This window comes from Metarhizium robertsii (assembly GCF_000187425.2).
Source record: "Metarhizium robertsii ARSEF 23 chromosome Unknown MAA_Scf_10, whole genome shotgun sequence".
NCBI classification, from domain to species: domain Eukaryota; kingdom Fungi; phylum Ascomycota; class Sordariomycetes; order Hypocreales; family Clavicipitaceae; genus Metarhizium; species Metarhizium robertsii.
This window is the reverse complement of record NW_011942150.1, coordinates 1,416,122-1,433,593: the sequence shown is the minus strand read 5'-3', so window position 1 is coordinate 1,433,593 and position 17,472 is coordinate 1,416,122. Positions and strand designations below refer to the sequence as shown.

Sequence of the window (17,472 nt, the reverse complement as noted above, 5' to 3'; positions counted from 1 at the left end):
CCCCCCCGCCCTCTCTCTCGGTGAATCGGAGCAAACAGCCACACACTTCTTGTTTGTGTCCCTTGGTGTCTTGAGCGTATCGGGCCGCACGGTCAGGGCATTGCCCAGGGTCCGCCAAGCTTTCCTGGACGAATATCCTGACTGGTGACCGACAGCGGTGGGCGCATCTTGAGCACCCGTCTTGTCCATCAAAACCCGTATGTATGAGACGTTACCTGCTTTTCCTCCTCCTTCTCCCAACCGCGCACCCCTCCGAAAGTCGCTCGTCTCAAGTCGCCACTCCCGAAAGCCCACGCTGGCGGGCGACGCGAAATTCGGCAGCAAAAGGGGAGAGGGGACGGGGGCGTCTCCCGGAAGCAATAAGCTTCTCTTGCTGGATGCGTGGCGCACGACTCCATAGATAGATAGCCGTGGTCGTGGATCCGCACCAGGACGTCTTATCAGTGACGTCTCCATTCTCCCCATCTCCATGGGCGTCGGATGCTCGGTATGGGAGGCCGGGTGATACCAGTAGTAGTAGTACCACATAGCAGCACATGCATAATTTCGTGTGTGTGTGTGTGTGCGGCCGAGAAGAGGAGCGCAAATCACCGCAAGCCAAATGGCCTGGTGCCCGGTTCTCAATGGCGATCAAGGGCCTCATCTCGCATGCAGGCAACCTGTCCCCGAGCGAGCCAGGCAGCCACCGTCGACACTTCAGCCGCCAGTGTCATGGACAATGTAGAGAAACGTTGACTTGGCCCGACATTCGTGGTCGCACCGCGCCGTGTCACGCACCCGGACGCGGCCGCTGCTCGCAACCACTTCATCAGCTCACCATCCGTCTGTCCATGGCGCGTCCAGCCGTCAAGCTCGCCAATGCGCATTTCATTGTAAAACCACCCCGACGGACGAGTCACGGCCATCTGAAATCGAAAAAACTTGGCAGGACCTTTATCTTCGCGGCCCCATGCCCCTGCGTCGGTTGATTGGGCCTCTCCTGCACACCGGATTGGCCGCCTTACCTATTCCTATTGACAGATTCGATTGCGTCTCCAGATTGGCGTGCCTGCCCTGCGGCCAATCAGCGCCCGCCCGACAAACAGATTAGTCTACCCAGACAGAAAGAGGGCAATCGTGTCTTGGTCTGGTCCCTTTAGCGTCGGCCAGCTGCGCTCGCGTCGGGAATGCTCCCAGGTGCCGTCTCCAGACGCCATGAGGCATCCCTGACGAAACATCCGGATTTCATGGTGCCCCCCCGAAACAACCGGGTTTCCTGGGGCCCCCCCCCCCCCCACCTCGAGAGTTATTATTTCCTGAGGCAGCCTTCGCCGGTAACGGCCTCGGCGCTCCTCACACGAGATCATGTCATCCCGACTCGACTCGACTCGACTCGACTCGTCCACGGGACAGCACACAACATGCCACAGGCGGTTCCAGATGGCAATAGTGCTGCACCGTCTTCTCAATACTGGCAGCAGTGCACATGGCCATGCATCAATTCTTCACGAGGTGCGGCCTGGTCGTTTACGTGCTTCATCTCCAGATCTGACCACATGCATGCACGTCGCCAAATGCGCCCCCACCACCCGCCGAGGGTTCAAGCCAAGCCCAGGCCGAGGCACGCCATCCCATCATCATACATTTCCCTCAAACAAAAAAAAAACACCATGGTGCCATCAATCTGACGGTGCCCCTCTTTCACGAGTGATTTTCTTCATCCCTCCAAAAAAAAAAAAAAAAAACCACTACGTCACTCCCTTCTTCTTCCGACTTGTTCCCCGTACCCATCGGCTGAAACGGCCGAGTCTGCCGGACCATGCCTCGTATGCCCGAGACAAGCGACATCGGCCTAGAAGACATGAGTTATCGCTCGCTTGTACTCGATTGAATTGAATAAATTTATTGCTCCTCGTAGCCGCACCCGCCATACCCATGCTGCTTGGTCGCATGGCTGTCGCCAATTACCCTGACGTCCTGCTCGCACTTGCGTCGCCAACACCATCAGCACATCCATGCACGCCACATCTGACTGTCATTACTCGTCTCTTACAAAACTACTACTACAACAAGTTGCCGACGCAGCACAGCTTTCAATAATGTATGCAACACCAGTTGACATGTTTCGACATCCCGAATGCCTTATCCCGGGCAGTGTTCCCTACTCCTCAACGCCGAAATGGTACAACCAACCAACCGAATAAAACACCCCACACGCTCTCACCACATGGCGGCCGGGTCCATGTCGAACCGCGACAGGTCCTTGCCTGCATCTTCCAGATCCTTCTTTGCCTTCATCCTCATGTAGAAGATTGGACAATCCTTACTGCTACAGATAACCTCGCAATGCATGCTGCCCTGGCATCGCTGACACTGCGTCCACAATCGGCCGAATCGAACCTCGAGATCCGAAACCTTGTCCAGAGTCCTCTTGTACAGTTCGCCCACCCTGGGAGCGCAGTCAGAGCAAACAGCCCCATTGCTCTCGTGCTTGCCTGTAAGCGGCTTCTTGCAGCCCATGCATGTCTGTGTCTTTTTCGCAAATTTCATCAGCCCACCCACCGTCGGTGCCGCCACAGATATTGTTCTCGTGTGATCTCCCGTCAGCAGCGTCCTCGCCTTGGTTTCGCCCAGGATAGGCTCGAATATACGTCCCAACGGTTTAGCTAGCTGGTTATCCAGGTAGTATTTGGTATCAATAGGCACGTTATTCTCGAGGACATAGAGGGGATCCTCTGACTTCTCAAAGTTTTTGGCACCAGCAGCTCCACGAACCATGACATAAGCAACGCGGTCTCCAAGCGCAGGAGCCGAACCAGCGTCACGCTTCTTCATTCGGTGAGCTAGTTCCACATGTGCTTGTTTGGCAGCGTAGTCGTCTTTTGTCAGAGCCTTGGTGATGACAAGCTTTGACATGTCCACTTTATTTTGTAATAAGCTGGCAATTGTGTCTTTGACGTATCTGGTGAATTGTTAGCTGGTTCCAATCATACTTTGCTTGGGGAGTACTAACTCTTGCGCACCACCAACATCCCGGTCAATCAGAATCATTCGGAGGACCTTTTCGATAACAGTCTGCACCAACAGACAGTTATCTCGCCGAACCGTCTCGATGCCCTTCGTGTCCATCTTGTCGTACTTCTCCGGCCTGGTCCAGTACAATCCGGCGTACCGCTTCTTGTTGATCAACAGGTACGGAAAGTACACCTTCTCGAATTCAAGCTTGATTGGCTTGACAAACTTGGAAGACACATAGTGCGACGCTTCCTCGCCTAGCTTCATTGCCTCAGCCAAGTCCTTCGTGCCGAACTTGACCATGACGGAATCAGTATCACCGTAAATGACCTGAGCGTCGTGCGTGTATCCGTTGGCAATATTATATTTCTTCTCCACTTCATCTTTTGTCCTTTCAATCATTTGTCTGCCGAAACTAGTCGTACTGCTGGCAATCTCGAGGCAGGGAAGTTTTCCCGTCGTAGCGCCTGTCAATCCATAGACGGAGTTGGCACTGATCTTTAACGCGAGCTGGCGACCGTTCAATACAGCTTTCTTGAATGGATCTGTTTCCTGAGCCAACTCGCGCTTGGCCTGTTTACGAGCGGTTAACAGTTCTTCAAGAATCTGCGCTAGAAGCCCCTTGCGTTGTTTGGTTGTTACGAAGGTGTCTCCGTTGGGTGTGACGATGTAATCTTCGTCTTTAACCAAGCCAAATTTTTCAATCAGCTTCTTGTCCTTTACCAGTGTGGTATAGCATAGATTGTGTGCCTGAATAATACTCGGGTATAGGGACGCGAAATCCAGGGTGGCAATAGGCACATCGTAATAACCTCGGACAGGCTCGATAACTGTGGCACCTTCGTACTGCTCGTCCGAGGCATCAGACCGGATATTAGGTATCACCAGTTTCTGTTCTAAAGCTTTGCGGAATAGCTGGCTCACAAACTTGATTTGTTGGCCGCGGGACAGTAAAAAGTTAAAGGGCACACCAGTAACTCTTGCCATTTCGGTGTAGTTTTCCAGACATGAAAGCTTATCCATGAGTCGCTGTGGAAGATATGCGTCCTTTAAACAGTAGAGGGCTAAACGTCGTCTTGATTCTGGAGTACCGTTAAAAAGTTCAGTGATCATGGTGTGGTGCACATCTTCCTTTTGTTCGCCCAAAAAATGTGCGCACACAGAGTTAAGAGTATAACTTCGAAGATGATGATCTCGTTGAATCAACTGAAGTAAATCGAGCTGCAGTCGCCCATTGGTGTTGGTGGCCTTGGTGTCTCGATTACCAATTTGCTTACTCGAGAAATTTGTCTCTTTGACCCTAGACGGAACACTGGGAAGACGAGACCAGTATTCAAAGCCACTGACTTTGAGATGCTTTGCTCTCTCCAATAAGTAAGGAAAATCGAAGTTGGCAATATTGTACCCGATAATAATATCTGGATCGGCTCGAATTAGGAACTGCTGCCATTCGCTCAACATCCTTTCTTCCTTCTGATACTCTAGAATCTGCGTAGCTACGATAGAGCTTGTTGTATCCAGGCAAAAGACATTACGAATAAATGGCTTCTTCTCTCCATACTTTGTGACGACATTGGCGATTTGAATGACCGGGTCCTGGTTGGCTTCTGGGAAGATACCTTTTCTGCCAGCGCACTCGATGTCGAAAGATAAGATACGAAGTGGAGCCATCTTGGCCCATTTGCCTTCGGGTTTATGAGCAATCAAGTCGAGATATGGGACTTCCGCTTCGATCTGGCAGTTGGATTGTCTGAGATTTTCGGGGACTATCTTGTATCTGGTCGCTGGCGCTTCGACCCATGCCATGCCTTGGACCTAATGGCACTTGGTTAGTTATGCGTAAGTATTGCCAATGTTCGCGTCAAATCTCACCTTGCAGTCCACCATGAAACGAAGGACGTATTGGATATTGTCGTATGTCCTGATGCCTTCTGTGACTCCCCACATGCCTTTCCAGTTCGCATTTCCACTTTCTATAGTAGAGCGCACTTTATTTATAAATTTGGGGTCCGTGACAGTAACTTTGAGATAGGCGTGCTGCTCGTTGCCCGAGAAGCCATAAATGTCTTCTCTGAAAAGCAGGGCGACCGAATGAATAGCGGGTTGATGCTGAGCGATCTGTCCCTCAAGGAAAGTCTTGTAATTGCCGACATCGTGCGGTTGAAATAGAACCGGAGCACGGACATAGAGATAATGTTTAAAGTCGGTGACGTGCAGCATTACTGAGTAGCCTTCTTCCGAGACGCCGAATAACTTGACAGTCGCTTTGCCACCATGCAAGGTTCCTTCTTCGGCTTCGATAGACTGGAAACACAGGCTATCACGCTGGGGCTCAAAGTCGACAACTGGTGGGCGGTCCCATGCCTGATCCTTCTCGGCATTGCTGCGCTTCAGGTCTGAGATGTCTTGGCTCAGCTTCTCCAAGACCTCGGTCTCAAAGGCACTTTTTGGCTGGCTCGATCCAAGCTTTGCTTTGGGATCTCTTTGGGACCCTGTGAATCTGGCCGCCGGTGACGACGAAAAGATATCGGTCCTACGCTTTTTGGCTGAGCCTGGCGTTGATGGCGGAATGTTCTGGCGGGTGCCTGCCTCGCCTAGCACCCGCTTCTGGGGCAGGACGGAGGTCATGATGGATGCGACGGATGCCGTGAATGAGATGTGGCCAGGTTTCTTGAGCCTTTAGATTAATGCCCTGGTGAGTTCTTTGGCTGCACAGTCAGTCAATGGCAAGGTCGCATGTGGTTGGATTGCTGGCGAAGTACTCGTAGTATGGTGCATTTTGAGTGTCCACGAAAACGCGTCTTGGGACCGTGACGTGACGGACCCACGTCAAGTTTAATGGATTAGCACGTGACCTGGCGCGACGTGAAAGTGTAGCTGGGAAGCGCCAAGGAAGACGTAGCTCCGTTGTCTCCCTGCTAGCTCCGCTATGTACCGAATACGGATTAGCATGGTCAAGTTGACAGACAACACCAGGTACCGTGCACAACCCGTGCACATGGCCCGGTCCTTCCCTGTCTGCCGTGGCAGCTCCTGCTCATCCCGCCTGTCACCTGTCCACAATCAGCCAACACGGAAGGCCAAACATCCAAGACCTTGCTCACAACCCATGTCACGGATGCACAGGCTCGAGAAGAGACAACAACGTTGGACGGCAGCGTGCCAATCATGTCGGCCGGAGTCCCTTCGGAGTTTTGGAAGCGTTGTCGAATTTCTCATTCCCGATAATTGTCGCTCTCCCAAGCCTCCTCAACTCACTCACAAAGCCAGCTACGTGGGCATTCATGCCACCCGCGCCCATGATCAGCTTTCACCCCCATTTGCTGCTCCTGGCCAACGACGAGTCACAAACTCAGCCCGACGCCCCATACTCTCATGCCAATAAATTGACTCGGGTCCGATAAAACGCGCCCCAGACTACGGACTCCTGTGCTCCTGGGAGTGCGAAGCTCCTCTTTGTAAACGTATAACCATGTTGTGTCCCCCGTCCGATGCTGCCGGACCTCACCTTGTAATGTGATTCTGATCTCGCCGAGACATGTCCTCTGAGGAAACTGTCAACAAGGAGATGGATCCTCAGACACAGAGCAGCCTTTTCCTGTTGCCCGTCGAGATACGTCGGCACACGTATTCTTTCATCGTCGAGGAGGGTGTTCACATCTACCTCCGTAATGGCCGCATTTGCATCTCGGCATGCATCACTCCGCAGCCCAGCAACGACTACTTCTGCTTCGACCGTCAGTCATCGGGCGACCCTCCCCGTGATGTTTGGGCTCGTCGGCTGGGTTCATCTTGGGCTTCACATTGGAGATGCGAGGAAGTTGCCCTTGGTTTGGACGTGGACCGCATTAATCTTAGTGCTGACCGCGATCCAACAAGGGCATTGATGCAGTCTTGTAAGAGAATGTAAATGATGCTGCGAGAGGACGGACGTGCTGTTGGTCATCCACTGATCCATTTATAGATATGGCGAGGTTGCAGGCTTGATAGCTGAAAAGTCCGTTTTACACATCACCGAACTCGCTGCCCTTGACCAGCTTTTGAAAGGGGATGACGACAAAACATGTTTGTTTACCGACAGTATACTGTTAAGCTCATTTACTGGCGTGAGAAGACTTCGTCTCGCCTTCCGCCTTCCGCTGCAAGTCTACAAGATGATTGAGTTGCAATGCAAGCAGCAAAAATTCCCAACTTGCCCAAACAACAAGCTACCCTCCACCATATGGAAGGACATATGGCCAGCAATCGCTAAACTCCAGCATCTCCGTTCGCTGGATGTCTATATCGACCATGACTCTGAAGCATCCTGGACATTGGTCGATGAAGCCACCATACTCTCGCCTTTGCTGCCGCTCTGCCAGCATTCCCACTTCAGCACCACCATTCACGTCCCGGTACTGCCGCCGCCACAGGACACGGAGGAGGACTCCGGTTCCTCGACAGAGGACTCACTATCTTTGTTGGACATACGAAGGTTCATCAGACAAAGATTCTTCCCCGAGCAAAGACAAGATGGTACCCATGGCATAGTCTACGAAGACGACGCCAACAACATGTTTCGCGACCCAGGCCCATCTGCCGACGAGCTGACTCGGACTGCTGAATTGACGATGCACCTCTGGCTGCATGGTGTTGAGCTTGACTATCTTGCCATGAGTAGGGGGCTTGGGTGGTAGGTGCTGACTGCCTTGGTAATTATTCACACTACGATGCTATGAGACAAGACCGCATTACTGGAGTTTTCTTAGTTCTGGGAATCATGGATACCTGATGGGAGGAAATTTACTAGGAGTAGAATGCAGAAAATATACTACACTCAACTCACGTGAGGGATCCTCCACTTACGTCCACTGCTCCTATCCTAAACCTCCTGTCAAGCCTCCTCCTCCTCGCTATTCTCGCCCTGCGCTCTCGGTACAGACACGTTATACAGCCTTTTAACCCCAAGTTCCTCTTCAACAGCCTCTTGGGCTCATCATACTCTACAAGCCTTCCCGTATCCAACACGGCAACCCTAGCAAAGGCCAACACCCACTGCAACTTCTGCGCTATGACGATAATGGTCCATCCGTCGAACCACATCCGCAGAACATCATACATAATCTCACTCGTTGCATTGTCCTTGCAACCAACAGTCATACCAAGTGGCAAGAAGGATGGCAACAGCACTCCCAAGCCCAACATGTCCGCCCAGACATTTGCCCAATTTTCTCATTCGGCGCCACGGCACCCTCATTCGCCCACTACTTGAGCCAGACATTTACCATTAAAGTCAGCACCAATTGTACAAACTTCGGCACAGGTCAACGTACCGGGAACGAGCTGCAAAACGCAAAAAGCGCACCTCAGACCGCCGCGTTGCCAGAAAACCCGCACAAGGGCACGTTGCCCAATCTCCGAGCTGTGTCAACTTTCGTCTCCATTGTGTCGACGACGGTGTCTGCCTGTCTGGCAGCTACCTTCATTGCTTCACTAGTCCCCTGCCAAGTTGTTCCCAGTCCAGTCGGCGTCTGCACTAGCAAGACCGACACCTTCTCCAATCTCCTCCGGGGAACCGGATGGTTTGAAGGTGCCCGTCTTGGAGTCCCCACGGCGAACTACGAGGTTAGAATAGAATTAAAACATTACGCCAAGATCTATTAAAAGGGCGGCGGCTTACTTCCAGAGAAAGCAATGACGACAAATGTGCTGCTTGTTCGGCAAAAGTCCCTGTTTCTCGCGGAGGTTGTGGAACACGGCATCTTGTGTAACCGCATCGACGGCAAGCTTTCGACGCGTATAGACCGCAGGCACTTACCAAACCACCAGACGCGTGCTTTTGACCACCAGCCATTGGAATTCCCTTTGTTCCGACGGGGATTTCATCTCCAGACGGCACCCGTATACCCTCCCAGGGCCCTTGGGGACTGTGCATTCCCTTCGTTCAAGGTATTATATTAATAGAGACAAGGGTAAACTATTTGTATTATTTTGTACTTGAATTGTTCTTATGTTTAAACATAAAGTCGAGGCTGTGATATGAATTCCCACCCTCGGTACATTTGCGAATCAAGACCAGACAGACTGGTGGACGAACATACATGCCCATGTTACAAGTGCATGGCCCAAGTTTACATGTACCCACGAGGCGCGCAGCACGAAGCAGCAAGACTACCAATCATTTTCACCAGATAAACCGCCTACACGTCCCAATTTAGTCGTTAATGAATATCATTAGATAAGTATACAGAACTTAATGCTACACCAATCTCTCCTTCCTCGCATAACTGCATCCACATTCATTAATCGGACCAAAACAACCGCAAACGCCGTCGCTGTGAGAAAGCTCGTGTCCAAAGAAGAAAAAGAAAAGAAAAGAAAACTCAGTCTACCCTAATCCAAACCAGATACCAGACGATGAGAAAAGTGACGGTTGGCACATGCACAGCGTATAGCCCATGTTCGTTGCAGACATAAAAAAGGGGTGTTTAGGCGGGTTGCTTTTGAATCGTTCCAATGTCGCACCAGTTGCTAACAGGCTACAAAAACAAAAAAAAGTCAGCATGACATCATTTGGACAGGGACAGGGCGGTACAAAACTTACAAGACAACTGAGGTACTTGCACCAACCACAGGTATGGGTACCCTTGTAAAAGTTGCTGAGCAAAACAATAAACACAATGATGACGGCAATGAGGAAGCCCGCCCGGACAAGCCACCAAGCCCACCACAGGGGTTTTCGGCCCTTGAAGAAACCAATTGGGCTCTTGAGGAAGCCCGGCGCGGTGTCGTCGCTGCCGCTGTTGACGACCGAGTATGACGTGTTGTCGCTGCCGTCAATCCTTCTTCGGAGCGCGTTGGGCGAGTGCAAAAGACAGATGCCGAGCCCAAGGCCCATCAGGAACCCGCCAATGTGCGAAAAGTTATCCAATCCGGGCAGCAGTCCCAACACAAAGGAAATCACAATGTCCAGAATTATGAACATCAAATCCTTGACAGGGTTTCTTCGCTCCGTCCAAGAATAGAACAGGTCCAGCAGGGTCAGAGCAATAACTCCAAACAACGAGCCAGAAGCTCCGGTGGAGGCAACGCCAGGCGCGGCAAAATTACCGCCCATGACAAATCCAAATATACCAGCACTGAGGTAGACGAGGAAGAATCGCACCGACCCAATCGCCATTTCCATCTCCTTGGCCAACGTCATCTGCAGCAGCATGTTGAAGCCAATGTGGATAAGACCAGCATGCAGAAAGATGGGCAAAATGAAGCGGAACCACTGGTTCGGCTGAGGGCTCTGGTTGGCATTGTTGAAAGTCGGGTCGGGCACGCCGCCGAATCCACACACTTCGGAAAGAGGGCAGAACTGATCATTTCGGGTTGCGTTGGGGCACAAGAACAAGACGGGGATGCTGGAACCCTGGATTTCCTTGACGTTGTGCATGCAGGGGACATATCGTGCGCCCATGTTGATGAGGACTTGGGTCGACGGGCCGATCATGGGGTTGAACTGTGGCTTGACCATGATGGGAGAGCCAGTCAGCATGCCTAAAAAACGTCAGCACTCATTCAGCAAGACACCGGGGGGGCGGGAGGAAGCGGTCAACGCTTCCGGCATCAGCATCCTACCATTCTTAATGATCTCGCCGATAAACACTCCCACCTGCACAACCGTAAAAACATAGCATACCCAGGGAATCCTCTTCTTGTCCGATCCCAACATGCCCAATTCGCCAACACGAACATGTTTTCTCCTCTTTCGCCCTTCTCCCGCCATTCCCGCGTCTGGAGCATCGTAAATATGATCGTTCATGTCATCATTCTTGCCGGCTCGGTCCTGCAATGGGATATCACCCTGGGCATGGGGTCCTACGGCCGCGCCCGCCTGGCCGTAGTAGGCCGTGTCGGGATACTGGCCTTGATGGCCATGTGGTAGAGTGCTGGTGCTGCCGGCTGCGTAGTTGTCGTCAAAAACAGAAGCAAACGGAGACTGTCCAGTTTGCTGACCATGTACGTGACTACTGCTGTTGCCATCAGCACCGTATATGGTTGGAGCTGCAGAGAGAGAATTATCGCTGTGGTAGGGCATATGTGCCTGTTGCAAGTAGGGGTCAGGCGTCGAGTGGTAGCTCGGCGGTGGACGCTGGCTGTTGTCGTAGTAGTAGGTGTTGGACGCCATCGTGGGCGACGCTGAAGGACTGTTCTAATCTGTACTCTGGAGATTCGGCGTCGATGGCGTATCGGAGAATGCTAGGAATAGTTGAACAGTTGAAAAATCAAACGGGCGGCGGCAGTAGCAACAGCAGAAGATGATGAATGCCCAAGCCGAGGTGGTTCAGAGACGGGCGATCAGGCAAGACGGAATGATGAAATAAAACGAATAAAGCGATAGGGCGCTCCTGGGCCTTGGTAACAGTAGCAGTCGCGATTATTCGTGCCGTGGGAGCGATGGGGGTGGCAGATGCAAAACGACGTGTCGACGTGCGATGGTGACGGACGGTGGAAAACAAGCACTGATGTATTAAGATGGCGTTTGGGAGTGGGCTCTCAGGTCGACGACGACGCCCATGTGGAGTGGCTGTGTCTTACAATGTGCGGGCAGAGTACGAGATACGGAGTACTGAGTGCCTCGGTGATGCACTGATGGGGCCCTGAATGCCCAAGTACCCCGGTTCGCAGGTACTTGCGCCTCGCACCAGTCGACTCATCACTGCCCTGTGACATAATAAGGGCGGCTACGGCCATTAAAGGGAATAATTAGTGGGGGGCTAATACCTAATAAGCTAATAAACATCTCTAATTAATATAAGTCACGGTTCCCCCCTAAAAATTATAATTAACAGCCACTAATATAAATTAAAAATGCTCTTGTTAGAAGAGAGGCCCCTGTATATTAGCCCCTATACACTTCCCTGTCAGGTCACTAACGGCTAAACTTACAGGGGTTAGATTGTAGTTCATTGTGTCACCAGCGGGCCGCTCCAAGAATAAGTTGCGCAGCACCAGACAACAGCAACTGAACTGGACAGGGTCGAAAAAATAATAGGAGCAGGGAACAGCCAAAATTAAGTCTAATCAGGGCGGGGAAAAAAAGGAAAAAAAAAAATTACGGCTGCTATAATCAAGACTCAATCTTCGAAAAATGCCGTGGTTGGTCCACTCCGCAGCGGCAACGCCAAACGAAGCACCAGCCGCTGCCAGAGCGTCAGGCCGTCGTGAACAGACTTCGCAAACCGACCTGATTCGCCGAGGCAAATTGCGGCCGTTCTTCAAGGCCGCGCGCGTTGTCTCAGGGTCTGCTAGCTGCGGCCATTCGAAATCCGTGCCGTGCCGGCAACTGGGTCCAACGGCATGGAATGATGAACAGAGTCAAAAATATACCATGCCCAAGTGTGTCGGCGGGCGAAAATGCCAGCAGACCAAACGACCCAGCCTCGCCCCTCTGGCGCACCGTGGCATTGATCCCATCTTCGCATTCCTTCTTGGCGCAGATCCCGTGTTTTGTCATGGCCAGGGGCAAAGCTGCTCGCTGATCAAACGAGTACACGGCCTGGGACGCGTGCAAAGCTGACAAGGATCGACCGTCAGTCTTTGTAACGAGGCTTTCCATTCCGTCATTGTACTCCGTACGGTGGCGTTGAGAAAAAAAAGGCCCTTTCAGCCTCTGGTGTTGCATGTCTTATGCCGTGTGCAAGAGCAGCAAACCTCTTGAACCCCCTTTGCAGTCATCAAGCGCTGTCTGCTCCAACTTGGCATTTGTTTCAAGACGTCCACGAGCCGTCGCTCTCGATACCTGGGCGCTCACACATCTGTATATGCCCACAGGCAACTCACGCCTACAAAACTTGGCATTTTCCCCTCTTGCCATCGTCATCCGTCGTCGAGGATAGCAAAAACAGCTCAGCCAGCTCCAGCTCGTGAGGCAACGTGGACGCCACGCAGTGTTGCTAACTTTGGAAACAGGATTCATGGCTGTGCACTTCGCCCAAGCCCCCGCGGCCGAACCACTCCACCACACTGTACATACCGAGTACCAAGCCAACCAAGCCTTGAAGCCATCTTCACTGTGGGTATGCGTTGTCCATCATCCCGATGAAGCGCCAGCCCGAGATACCATATCCATAACCTGCGCGCCTGGTGGCCAGCAACGAGCTGGAAAACCATAAAGGCACATGCACCGCACCTAATCTTAGAACCTCCCAGCCTTCGTCCCATGTCGTCATTGACACCTTCCAAGCCTCGTCCCAGCCATGCAACAACAAAACCCCGTTATTTCCATTGTCCATATGGCTCATTAGAGTTCAATCTATCTGTACAAGGTGATGATACAAGGGCACAGCAATCTTCCTCGTCCGACCCCGTGCTGGTGCCCAATTTCCATATTCGCACACAATCTCGAGGGGGTCACATGTTTTCGTCTACAAACCCGCCCATCACTTCTTTTCCGACTTGTTGCTTGCTGTGGCGTCCTCTTCTTTCTTGGCCGCCTTCTTCCCATAGTTCCCATTCCATACATCCGCAATCTGTTCAAAGATAATCCCGCTCAGCCCCTTGCCCTCTTCCATGCTCTTCCGATGCTCCTCCGCACGCTTCTCCTGCCAGTCCTCCGACTCGCCTCCCATCCAGATATCCTTCACCATGCCAGCAGTCTTGTTCTTCTCTTGCATTTGTCGTTGTTTCTCTGCGGCCTCCTTCTCTTTCTGCTCCCTCAGGAGGAGCTGTGTTTTCCTCGCGCCCTCTGGCAGGCTGTTGTCAAAGACGTTGCCGACTCGGTTGCCGAATCGTCCATATATCGACTGGCCGGTGTATTCGTATGCGAGCTGGTTGGTGGCGAGGGAAAACGTTCCTGCCAGCACGAAGAACCGTATGTCCATCTTCCTTGGCGGTAAGAGCATGACCAGCGGTGTGATGATGGCTCCCGCAAGAGCGATATTGTGGATGATGGGGCTTCGGGGTGGCAGAGCCGGCTCCGTTGGCCGCTCTTGTGACATGACTGCGGTATTGTGATCGTGACGATCGAAATCAGTATCGTAGTGTTTGGTGCCGCAGATATCCGCTGCCACTTCAAACGCTGACTTCAATCACTGCGTTGGAGGGATGTCATCATGTCGTCAGGTGCGGACGCTCAAGGTTGTTATGAGGCAACCAAGCCCTCATTGATCGGAAACAGATTTTTTATGGGCCTCAAGGCCTTGATATTTGTAGTGGCACCTGGCTCCACGGTTTTTTTTTTTTTTTTTTTCCTTTTCCTTTTCGCTAACAGCCTTCGCCAACTTGCAGATGACATGTCAGGACTTTTAAGAATATGGAGAGAATAATAGGGGACGTGATTGGTGCTTGTTCAACGTCTGCCACATGGCGGTGACAAACCGACAGTGGTTCACGGAGAAATACGGCACCCCAATCTGAGATAGGATGCATGAAGTAGCGCCTGTGTAGGGAGTACCTTGGCACGGAGTGACTACTACAACGCAATGCGTTGTATAAAGTATCGTAGCCACATATATCGCATGCAGCACACAGCGCAGCAATCGCCCGCATCACTAGGCCTCTGGATTTCTGTATGTCATCCTTCCTGCCAGCTCGCTTCCAAGGCTGCCGAGGAGCTGCAGGTCCGACCGCAAACTTAAAGGTAAATTGGTGGGCGCCAAGGACGACCGATGGATCCAACTTGTCGCTCAAAATGCTCTCTCTTGGACCATCCGCTGTTGGTCCCGTTGAATGACACCCACGGGTACATCAAGATCAAGCTCCAGATGCTACTGCTCTCCACAAAAATCGGCGACAGCACGATTACGGCCGCCGATGTCAGGCTTGTCCACATGGGCGTTGTTCTCGATGCGAATCAAGCCAAGCCTCGAAGCTTCGCTTCAATGGGAGAGCCACCCGAGCTTTATTCGGCCACTAGACCCTCAAACCCACGGTTCGGCTGGTACTATCCAACGACTTACATACGCATGACGGTCACGGTAGTTTGATGATAGTAGTAATCTGGCAATCCGCTTGGCCTTTCGGGGTAAAGTCTAGCGGTCCGACGCCGATGAGCAGTTGATCCGATCAGCCGTGCCAGACTGTTGCAAGACGTTATACTACCTATGTCTCTCCATAGCCAAGTAGTATGCTCCGTACGCTAGTGAAAACGTCTATCCCACTGACCAGTTGATGCAACAAGAGATACAGGCGTGTCATGGCAGCGCAAGGAGAATCGGGCCAGCTCTGAAAGAAGACCAGGCTGGCCGCAAGACACCTCAAGTCCATAGCCAGTGGTTGAGAAGCGGTTTGATGTCCGGATGTACGGGGTAGTGGCCAACTATCTGACACGACCTGCAGCATCGCCTTGTTCCACTCATGAGGCTGCAGTTGATATGTACGATGGGAGTGCAATATGCGAGGCCCAGTAATTCGGGCGCATTGGGTGCCTGCATATGGCTCCCTCTCCCGACGGAATCCTAGTCTTCTCTCTATCCTCTCTCTCCATGTGTGTGAGTGGTGGTGGACTGGCAAACTGGGTCCAACAGTCCGGAATCTATGCCTGCAGCGTTGGATACAAACTTTACAGTCCCTGTCTGAAGGCCCCTGTCACACAGAAATGGGTCATTCCGCTCGGTCTCAGGGACGATTACATCGGGACAAGCCTATAACCTGACTCGAGTACATAATACTACTCCGTATTGTGCACTTAGTTCCTCCATCATCTTGTTGAGTAATGATCAGGGACCACTAGTGTTGAGCAGGCTTGTCGGCATTTGCCAGGTCGGGTTTTGGCCTTGTTGGCTCCAGGACTGAGCCGAATGGCTAAAAGATGCATACTCTCCCTGTGCTGCATCTGGTTGAGACACTCGCAGGCATCAACATTGGTGGTGCACAAGATGCACCGGGCTCCTGTGATGCGCGTCTTCTGTCACATTTCTCCTTCGTTTGCTCGGTGGCCCGGGCGGGAAGGACCTCGTCTAGCCGCACAAGAAAACAGGACGGAGTACCCCGTAGAAAGGGAGCATGCCCCAATGTATGCCGTGAGGGTGATCGAGTATTCGTCGAGATCCGATGACCCAGGACGGGGAAATCTCCTTGCACACATGTATGGAGTATTCTGCCGATTCCTCAGGCCAGGGTTGACTTATCCGCAAACTTATTGTGGTGTGGCCAAGACCGTCTTGGTTCGACGGGTGCAGATCAAACCCTCGCAGCTTTGGCAGGGTGGCCGGATAGAGTGATGTTGACAAGGTTCTAAAGTTGGGTGTTGAGTGGCAGACAATAGTGTCGTCCAGGTCCAAGCCTGTAGACGAGGGCGTGAATGCCGAGGATCCCGCCTGGCTCCAAGGACTTAAGTAGCCTCGCAAATCCCCAGTGCTGGCTCCTAGTGGGGTCAGGCCATTCAAGCTCTACAACCCTGAGCCAAGTTTTGGTACTTGGCCTGTATGTACGCACATGAGGGCACATTGATGCACCATCAGATGCAGAGTCGCACTCCGTAATTCGGAGCATCCTGTCGCAAATTGATTGAATGTGGCAAAGTCAGTGGTATTGCGGAGTACATTGCCAGGCAGCCAAGACTTGAACACTGTGAGTGAGCGCTTGAGGTCTGGTGAGCGAGTGATGAATTCGTAGTCCCTCCAGTGCCAGCTGCCTTCAGTGCCAGCTGCCCCCAGCTCCTTGCACGCGCTTGCACGCTCAACGGCAGCCTGAGGTTCCCTGGCTCCGTGGCACCTGCTGCATTGACCCGACGTCCATCGTCCGATCTGTGGTCGTACCTTCCGCTAATGCTGCTCCATTGACGACTTGTAGTGCCCAAAACGAGCCCCAGTTCAAATGGCGCCTTCCTCGTCCAACTGGCTCGAGCGCCCCACCTCAGCTTCTCTTGGCCCAAGTGTCAGTCTTCGGTCTTTTACGCTCAGGATGGAGTGCCGAGCACCATACAGGCAATCCATATTATTGCTCGTTTACTAAATACTCCATGTCTGCAGACATTTGGATCTTCGCATCTCCAATCCCCAAATCCCCAGTTCCCCCTTATGCACGCCGCCGATGCACGTCGACCTTTGCCTCCTTCGCCATCAATCTCGCTACTCCACCGCTGCCGTAGCATTCCGCTGTTGCATCTTCTGTACCGAGTGCTATCGCTTGAGCTAACAGGGCCTCCTACCGACATATGTACTCCGTACAATTCGGCAGTTCTCAAGCTTGGACATCCATCCCCACAGATACTCGAAGCAGGCCGAGATTCTTGCAACGCTGACGATTCTTCCTGCTTTTGGCATCTACTAGCTGTTTTGTTTTTTTAAACTTTGTTTTTTTCTTTTTCTTTGGCAGTTTTTCTTTTGAGGCTTTCGCTCGGCGTCTGTGGCCTATGATATCGTCCATCTCCGTCATAAACCGACCAGACGTATGACACCACCGCGTCCTTGTCGTTGAACAAGGCGGTGCTCGAGCTGAGGCCTGCTCCTCTCTTGTGCTGGCGCCATGGTACATTGCCTCGCCTTGTTCTAGTACTTATTTCTCTTG

At 52.3% G+C, this 17,472-nt stretch overlaps 5 protein-coding genes across 5 annotated transcripts; 1 reads left to right on the top strand and 4 right to left on the bottom strand.

Annotated features, from left to right (window-relative positions):
• Window positions 1-2,199: 2,199 nt before the first annotated feature.
• On the bottom strand, window positions 2,200-5,622 carry MAA_09459 (DNA polymerase family B; the record flags this gene model as incomplete). Its single annotated transcript, XM_007827457.1, has 3 exons — window positions 2,200-2,941; window positions 2,993-4,809; window positions 4,867-5,622. The coding sequence occupies 3 exons, from the start codon at window positions 5,620-5,622 to the stop codon at window positions 2,200-2,202; spliced, it is 3,315 nt and encodes a 1,104-aa protein (XP_007825648.1).
• Window positions 5,623-6,532: 910 nt separating this feature from the next.
• Window positions 6,533-8,245, top strand: MAA_09458 (uncharacterized protein; the record flags this gene model as incomplete). The annotated part of the gene is made up of 3 exons (XM_007827456.1): window positions 6,533-6,900; window positions 6,959-7,666; window positions 7,873-8,245. 3 exons carry the CDS (start codon window positions 6,533-6,535, stop codon window positions 8,243-8,245), a joined length of 1,449 nt encoding a protein of 482 aa, XP_007825647.1.
• Window positions 8,246-8,466: 221 nt separating this feature from the next.
• Window positions 8,467-8,735, bottom strand: MAA_11598 (uncharacterized protein; the record flags this gene model as incomplete). Its single annotated transcript, XM_011412513.1, has 2 exons — window positions 8,467-8,591; window positions 8,654-8,735. 2 exons carry the CDS (start codon window positions 8,733-8,735, stop codon window positions 8,467-8,469), a joined length of 207 nt encoding a protein of 68 aa, XP_011410815.1.
• Window positions 8,736-9,461: 726 nt separating this feature from the next.
• On the bottom strand, window positions 9,462-11,149 carry MAA_09457 (rhomboid family membrane protein; the record flags this gene model as incomplete). Its single annotated transcript, XM_007827455.1, has 3 exons — window positions 9,462-9,512; window positions 9,578-10,518; window positions 10,600-11,149. The coding sequence occupies 3 exons, from the start codon at window positions 11,147-11,149 to the stop codon at window positions 9,462-9,464; spliced, it is 1,542 nt and encodes a 513-aa protein (XP_007825646.1).
• Window positions 11,150-13,403: 2,254 nt separating this feature from the next.
• On the bottom strand, window positions 13,404-13,961 carry MAA_09456 (uncharacterized protein; the record flags this gene model as incomplete). Its single annotated transcript, XM_007827454.1, has 1 exon — window positions 13,404-13,961. One exon carries the CDS (start codon window positions 13,959-13,961, stop codon window positions 13,404-13,406), a length of 558 nt encoding a protein of 185 aa, XP_007825645.1.
• Window positions 13,962-17,472: the final 3,511 nt, after the last annotated feature.